Source organism: Epinephelus moara, chromosome 8 (assembly GCF_006386435.1).
Source record: "Epinephelus moara isolate mb chromosome 8, YSFRI_EMoa_1.0, whole genome shotgun sequence".
NCBI lineage: Eukaryota > Metazoa > Chordata > Actinopteri > Perciformes > Serranidae > Epinephelus > Epinephelus moara.
Window position 1 is genome coordinate 41262381 of NC_065513.1, and position 8433 is coordinate 41270813.

At 41.9% G+C, this 8433-nt stretch overlaps 1 protein-coding gene across 1 annotated transcript in view; it reads right to left on the minus strand.

Moving 5' to 3' along the window:
* fras1 (Fraser extracellular matrix complex subunit 1) overlaps nt 1–8433 on the minus strand; it is a 399990-nt gene that overhangs the window by 163358 nt on the left and 228199 nt on the right. The window contains exon 19 of the mRNA XM_050050884.1: nt 2663–2809. Within this exon, the coding sequence (XP_049906841.1) occupies nt 2663–2809 (147 nt within the window). The remainder of the gene's footprint in view (nt 1–2662; nt 2810–8433) is intronic.

The window sequence follows — 8433 nt, forward strand, 5'->3', positions numbered from 1 at the left end:
CCGGCTGTATCTAGGCTAACAGCTAACATGCTAACTATTATTTCTATGTCACTAGTCACTTGAAACAAATTTAGGACGATAGGAGACAGGTTGAAATAAACCGATATTTCCCTTTAAAGGGGCATTTTTCACCACTTTGAAGGGACAGTTCACCCCAAAATCAAAAATATGTGTTTTTCCTTCTACCTGTAGTGCTGTTTATTGGTCTAGACTGTTTTGGTGGGCCTTCCCAAGATATCGGCCATAGAGATGTCTGCCTTCTCTCCAATATAATTGAACTAAATGGCGCTCAGCTTGTGGTGCTCAAAAAAATACATTTGAAAAACTCAACAGCAATGTCTCTTCCAGAAATCATGACCTGGTTACTCAAGATAATCCACAGACCTTGTTGTGAGCAGTTTCATGTAGGAACTACTTTCTTTCTACCGAACTACACCTACTTAAAATATCAGCATGCAGAATGCATCTATCCATGGACGAGATGCGCATGATTGTGACAGTGTGAGATGTAAACATTAATGGCGTCCTCCTACGTCACGTTACCTAGCTCACAGGTGCTAGGTGAGCTGGCAGTAGATGCACGCTTCTGTCTGCCCTGTAATACGGTTATAAATACACATTCCAACACCAACCTTGTCGCATATCGACGAAATCTGGTTATATTCTGCAGTAAGCAAGCCAGCATGCTTTTCTGGCTGCTGTGACCCACAATCCTCTGCGCAGCGGTCGATTCGTCACATCGTCTGAGCCGCAGACAGACAACAGCTTGTCAGCTCGTTGACAGCTGATTGACAGCTGTCAGAAGTGGCAATGACAGATGACGGTGCGTTCAAGTTGCTGATGATCAGTGGAATAGTAATAATAGGAATATTAATTGTTTAAATGAACATGCATCGCAAAGTAACAACAGCAGAGCTCTCTGGGTTAACCTCTGTCTTTGGCGAGCTTGGTGAACGGTGTTTTGTTTTATCTCCAAGGTAACGGATATATGAAGAAGTTCAGGGCATAATGTTATGAGACAGTAGTGTGTCCCAATCGTGTGCATACTGTGTGCAACAGCGTGCACTTTTTTAGGGCAGCTGCAGCTCCTGCTAAAAGGAAAAAGGAAAAGTATGTGATTCAGAACGCACCCCTATTTTTATGTTTATCTATAAGTATGAACCTAGTGTAATATCTCATAATATAATATTCTCCCCAAGATACTTGAACTCCCTTGCAAAACTTTCAATTTCCTGGTCCATCTACGTCCCAACCCTCACCTATGGTCATGAGCTCTGAGTAGTGACCGAAAGAATGAGATCGCGGATACAAGCGGTGGAAATGAGTTTCCTCTGTGGGGTGTCTGGGCTCAGCCTTAGAGATAGGGTGAGGAGCTCAGACATCCAGAGGGAGCTCGGAGTAGAGCCGCTGCTCCTTCGCGTCAAAAGGGGTCAGATGAGGTGGCTCGGGCATCTGATCAGGATCCTCCTGGGTGCGTCCCGCTGGAGGTGTCCCGGGCACGTCCCACTGGTAGGGGACAGACCCAGAACACGCTGAATATCTTGTCTGGCCTGAGAACGCCTTGGGGTCCCCCAGGAGGAGATGGAAAGTGTTGCTGGGGAGAGGGACGTCTGAGGTGCATTGCTTGGCCTGCTGCCCCCACGACCCGGCCCCGGATAAGCGGATGAAAATGGATGGATGGATTGATAGATAATATTCTCCTCTTATATTGGAAATTTTTTCAGTCAAGAACCAGATATTTCCTAAAACATGTGCACGCTTTGTACTTTTGATCCAACTGGGTTAACGTCCGTCTTAAACTTTAAGTGCTCCAACTGTCAGTGACCTCAGTATGTGCACTAGAAAATAAACACGACTTTTTCAGCTGCCATTTTACTCTACTGTGATTTATTTGCTGGCAGCTGATTGGCCAACTGCAGCAGCTGCTATAATTTCAATTATAGTAGGTGATAAAAGCGTTTAGGTTTAAATCCTGCCATCTGGTCTGATGGGACCGATTTTAGTGACTTTTTTTAGGAGTGAATTCCAACAACATTCATTTAAATACTTAGAATCAAAGGCGTCTCCACCAGAAATACGGAAAGATGTTGTTTTTTTGGGACCATTTACATGTGAACAAATCTAGGCCAGTCAATCACTCCTGTAATTACCGAACCTATCTTTGTTCTTTGCTACAGAGAGAACCTGCTTTGTGTCCATATGTTCCTGCAGAGAACAGTCGGACAAAATGCTGAATTATTTCATTTAACACACAGTCAAAACAGTGACTTTTACCCCAGCATGCAGCCCTGCAGATCATTTCAGACCCAACAGTTCAAAAGAAACAGACTGCAGGGCTTTTAAGTAAAAGATATCAATCTGAGAACATCTATTTTACAAAGATGGTTGGCATTTCTCATGAATAATGCAGGTTATTGGAGCAACAGACTGGTTATGTCTCTGTGTGCGTGATCATGCAAAGCTCAGCGGGGCAGAGCAAGGTACTAACTCTGCCAGAGTTGGTGGTTCTATTCCCACAGGGGCCACTCAGGCTAAAAATACAAGCACTCATGGCAGCGAATTTGATGAAAGCTCCCCACAAATGGCAAAGAAATATGCACGCCTCCGTCCACACACCCAAACACAGAAACACACATTTACATACACACACTGGCTGACTTACTGAGGCACTCTCCAGTGGCAGCGTTGAGGAAAAGCCCCTCTTGGCAGCTCGTCCTGCAGTAGCCGTTCTGTAGGGAGGCCAGCGGGGGGCAGGAGGTGCAGTCGGCCTGGGAGGGACCGGAGCAGGTCTGGCAGGACGGGTGGCATGCTGGGAGGTGAAGGACAGAGGGAAGGGAGGGAAGAGAGAAGGGCCAAAATCAGACATAAATTAAGTTAAAGTGGTGACAAAAGTGTGATGGGGAGGGAATAAAAGATGTAGGAATAGAGTGGGGGAAAATACGTAAAGAGAGGAGAGGAAGACGCAGGGAAGAGGAAGTTGGAGAACGAAAAAGAGGACAAAGAGAAGAAGCAGTAAAATGACAAACAGATTAGAGGAGAGAAGTTAAGGAAAGGACAGATAGAGAGAGAGAAAACAGGATATAAACACATGATTCATAATGGAGGTTTTCATTAAGTACTGCTCAAGTGTTATCAACTGCGTCAAGCACATTTTAAGCTGTGGAGCTGTTGCAAAAAACACATGGCCATTAGGTGCAGTGACGGCCATATTTGATATTAACATCTAAAAAAAGTACATGGCAATACTCTAAGGCATTAACTAATGGCCGTATGACCGTAAATGATTAAAGTTAGAAAGCAGGAACAATATTTACAGCAGACAGAGAGGAAACTGTTACACAACCGTTTGGTCAGGGTTGTTATTCAGTTAGTTCCTGTCACTATTTACCACTCTGTTCTTTACCGAGAAATACTCTCCTGTAGGAAGAGTAAAAGTCTAACTGACAAACCCACTAAAACCAAATCCTGACTTTCGTGTTATACAGATGATGACGTACTATATATTTGTAAGGGTCCCAATTGTCACTTAAAACAGTTTTTTTGCGGTCCCATCACAGGTTATCACAGTTTGTTGTGTTACACTAAAAATACGTCAAGTTTCATTCAGTGACATCATAAGTTTCTCTCTTTCTGTGTGTTTGTACTCAAAGGAGCAACTGATCTTGCTCATTGTTTTGCTCAACGGCTGGTTGAAAGATCAGGAGTCGCTGGATAAAAGACATCAGGTAAAGGAGCTAGATGAGAAATGTAGCTCACTGAGCAGTTTCGCACAAAACTAAATGGTACAATGACGAGCCTACAAAAAAAGGCAACTTTATTGACTGTAAAATTATATTTTAAATTGACAGTCATCTTATGTGTAATTCATGGCACAATTCAAACAGTATCAAAACATAATTTGTCTCTTGTCGTTGAGTAACATACACATTTTTTTCTGCAGTGAGGTTCCATGGAGGACACCAGAAAGGAATGGACTTCGCCTCTTCTTCTTTCGGCTGTTCCCTTTAGGGGTCGCCACAGCTAATCATCTGCCTCCATCTAACCCTACCCTCTGCATCCTCTTCTCTCACACCAACTGACTTCATGTCCTCTTTCACTACATCCATAAATCTCCTCGTTGGTCTTCCTCTAGGCCTCTTGCCTGGCAGTTCCAACCTCAGCATCCTTCTACCGATATATTCACTCCTATCCCTCCTCTGAACATGTCCAAACCATCTCAGTCTCCAAAACATCTAACATGAGCTGTCCCTCTGATGTCCTCATTCCTGATCCTATCCATCCTTCGTCACTCCCAAAGAGAACCTCAACATCTTCATCTCTGCTACCTCCAGCTCTGCCTCCTGTCTCTTCCTCAGTGCCACTGTCTCTAAACCAAACAACATCACTGCTCTCACTGTCTTGTTCACCTTTCCTTTTAATCTTGCTGCTACTCTTCTATCACGCATAACACCTGACACATTTCTCCACCTGTTCCAACCTGCTTGCACACGTTTCTCTCTGTTGCTCTGGACTGTTGACCCTAAGTACTTAAAATCCTCCATCTTCTTTATTTCTACTCCCCGTAACACTTGGGTCCTTCTCATTTATACACATGTATTCTGTCTTGCTCTATAAAGGCAATAAAGCCCCCAAAATTAAGTGAAGTTTGAGGATGCTACACCTGCATGTTAATCCTCATCACCATCCCTGTGCTGTGTTTGTGTTTACCTGATGAATATAAGTCGGATATTCTCTCTCCATTACAAGGTTCCCACACATTTTTACCAATAAAATTTCAAAACTTTTCCAAGATATTTCACTTTATTTTCATTACTTAAATTAAGTAGTTTATAATTAAGCACTTCTTTGGCAATTGACAATAAACAAAGTGCTTGCTCTTGCTAATGTTACTTGCTCGTTAGACATTTCCACTGCAAACTAGCTGCAAATGTATATCGACCAGACCAGCACATACTGGAACTTTGCAAGACATAGAGGCCACGCCCCTTTGGGGGGATAGAAAACCAAGATCCTGAGATGTCAGGACATGTCTTTGGATTATAATTTTGACAAGTTTGTATGCATTTATTTCTTTTCAAACAAATGACTGTTTTATTTACATGTCTAATTAATATTCGGTCAAGGAGCACAGCACTAGATTTTAAATTAGTGATTCAAGGAACATATTTTGCGTAACTCTAAATATGTTTTTAACTATAGTTTTTGTCTTTTTTATTTTCATGATCATATTTTCACAGTAGCCAAAACATTTTATATTCAAAAAAATGTTCAAGACTGTCTGTTATTTCCAAACCATTTTCAGGCCTGACAAACAGTTTTTCTAATTTCATGACTTTTAGAGGAATTTCATGACCATGGGAACTGTGTCATCTAGCTCTGGTTTGGTCTGCAACTCCTGAGAAAAATGTCCGACTCCTTCACTCTTAGAAGTCCTTCTCCTTCTTTTCAACAGCCAGTCTCTAGCTGTGTCTGCTCTTCAGCGCTGGAGCGGTAGTGTACTGTACAGTGGGTTTATCAGAGCTTGTTTGCTTGTCAGCTGGTTGGAAACAGCTTCCTGCTGCTGCTGGAAACAGGGTTGAGAAAAAACGCTGAGACTGAACCATACAGACACATAAATGTGCCATAAAACAAAAAACTATTAAATAAAAGAGTTTAAAAAGCTCCGTAGAGCTGCAGCGTTGATGATAATTCTTTGTGGCTTTGTCATTACGTGCCACCCCTCTCACATTACTCATAGTCATTTGATTCATAGCCATTATAAAGAAAAAAAAATCGATTAAAGGAGCGCTGTGTCTTATTGCCGAGCATAAAAAGTCACCAGCACCAAAACTTTGTGGTGGAAGTTTACTCTCTTTGAGACAGAAATACAATACTTCTCCAGGGTATCTGGGTAGCTCCTAATGAGCCAATCAACAGTGAATGAGACGAGGCCAACTAAGCAAACAGACCCCATTTATTTTGATATCCCAGGGGGAAATGTAATCTGAGATCATCGTTCTTCGTTACAGTCTAGGTATCCATCTGCTCTTTCAATTACTCGGCCAGAGTTTGGAGGAAAAACAAAAACCATGTCGAAATTTAATTATGTTTACCAAAGGTTTTTGTTGTCCTCGCAATAAACAATGAAATTTGGTGAGTTTTGAAAAGACTAAAGCTGGTAGGCGGCAGATAGAGGAGGTCGTCTTGCTTTAAATGAGGTCAGAGACGGTAAACTGAGCTGGTGTAATGAACGGGAGATTAGCAAATGGATTTTCATTAACAAGGTGGGTAATAAAGAGGGGGGGGGGGGGGGGGGGGGGGGGTTACACAGGCTGGAGAGCTCCGCTAAGGTCTTCTCAGTGGTTAACATGATGTGGTAGGTATCGTCAATGTTGTAATGTAACCATGTACCTTTACTCAGGTACTGCAGTTGAGTACAATTTTGACATATGATATGATGCTTTATACTTCTACTCCACTACATCTCAGAGGGAGGAAAATTATTTATCTAACACTTTTAGTTTATTTTTTCATGAAAAAAAAAACATTTGATATGCCTATATAATATGGTGCAGTAGTATACTACTAATCTTTATTTATTTATTTTTTTAAGATATTGTTTTTGGACATTTTTCCTTTAATGAACAGGACAGGTAAGAATGAAGGGTGGAGAGAGGGGAGTACTAGTACTACTAGTAAACTGTCTCCACATCAAAGAACTACAACATGCTATAATATACTATACTGTGTATATACTATACACTATAATATTCTGTAATAATATAATATTGTGAGAGCAGCCATTTTGCATAGTGAGTAATTTTACTTTTGATACTTCAAGTGCACTTTGCTGATAATGCTTCTGCACTAGGTTGCACCATTTCAGCTTATCCTCATACAACAGTTCCTCTGATATCCCACAAATTAGCGCCCCATGAATGACGTTACAGTCTTCACGTAAAGTCAGGTTTAGGCGATTAAAGTTACTGTGGTTTGGTTTTGGGAAAAGAAACATGGTGAGGATGTACCTTATAATGACTCAAAGTGCACTCAAAGTTCCGAACACCTGCCTCTTAGGGAGAGTCCTGTGGGAAGGTCTTAAGTTTTAAGGCCCATCCACCACCCCAACCTGCCTCTTTACAGGACTGCTCGAGACCACCTCATGTTTATACCCATCAGCTCATCGGTCACATGATCGCAGCCTTCCAATGTGGGTTACGCACAAATTACTGGCTCATAATTAAGTGGTATATGTACAAATTTGGGCGTATTACTTTTTGTAGGAAAGTTTATTTTCCTCTCAAAAGGCTGACTCCCATTAACCAACAACTGACAGGTTAATTTTAAGAAGAAAAAAAAAAGACTTGAAATACAAGAGGCCTTTCCTTTTCCACCACTCCCTTGACTCAGTGGGGTTTAGCACTAACTAGCTAGCTGGTAATGCTGTCACAGTGTAACACATTGGTGCAGAAACGTTGCCCCCCATGAGTGAGCAGCTTTATTTTGAACCACAAAACCCCTTCAGCATAATTAACAACATTAGCACCACTGGCTGTGCTGATACTGTTAATGGTGGTAACACTGTTGACAGTGCTAAAGGGGGTTTTCAGGCTCAAACCTGAGCCGCTTACTCAGTGGGAAAGCTAGGGAAAGACTGGAGGGTGGGCATAAAGTCTCCACAGCAACGACATGGTGTATTAAGGTACGGCATTATTAGTGGTAATGGCTGAATGAGCTGCATCACTAGCTGCCTAGCTCCTAACAGAAGTGGGTTGTGCGCAGGGCAGTAAACTGAAGAGCAGCAAAATGAACTTATAGAACGACCTGTGCAACTGGTCAAAAATGTTCTCGGCAGTTAACTGATTAATGGTTGACCACTGACATCCCTAGTTGTATCTTAGAGTTGTGTTTATCTCCCTGGTGCAAGTGCTTTTATTTTAGTAAATCATATAAATCACAATTTCGTAGTAATACAAATTATAACTCGTAACATTTTGAATTTGGGACTTTTAATAGTAATGGAGTATTTACAGACTCTAGTATTTCAATAAAGGATCTGACTATGTCTCACTGCTACGGACAACTGTGGCTCAGGAGGTAGAGCAGTTCGTCCTTTAATCACAAGACAACCCTCGACAGTTCGATCCCTGGCTCCTCCTCTCCGCATGTCAAAGTGTCCTTGAGCGAGACACTGAACTCCAAGTTGCTCCCAATGGGCAGGCCAGCGCCTTGCACTGCAGCTCCGCTACCATCGATGTATGAATGTACAGTCAGGTCCATAAATATTTGGACAATGATACAGTTGTCATCATTTTGGCTCTGTACACCACCACAATGGGTTTTAAATGAAACAATGAATACCTGCTTAAAGTGCAGACTCTCAGCTTTCATTTAAGGCTTTTTTCAAAAATGTAGTATGAACCGTGTAGGAATTACAACCATTTCTTCACACAG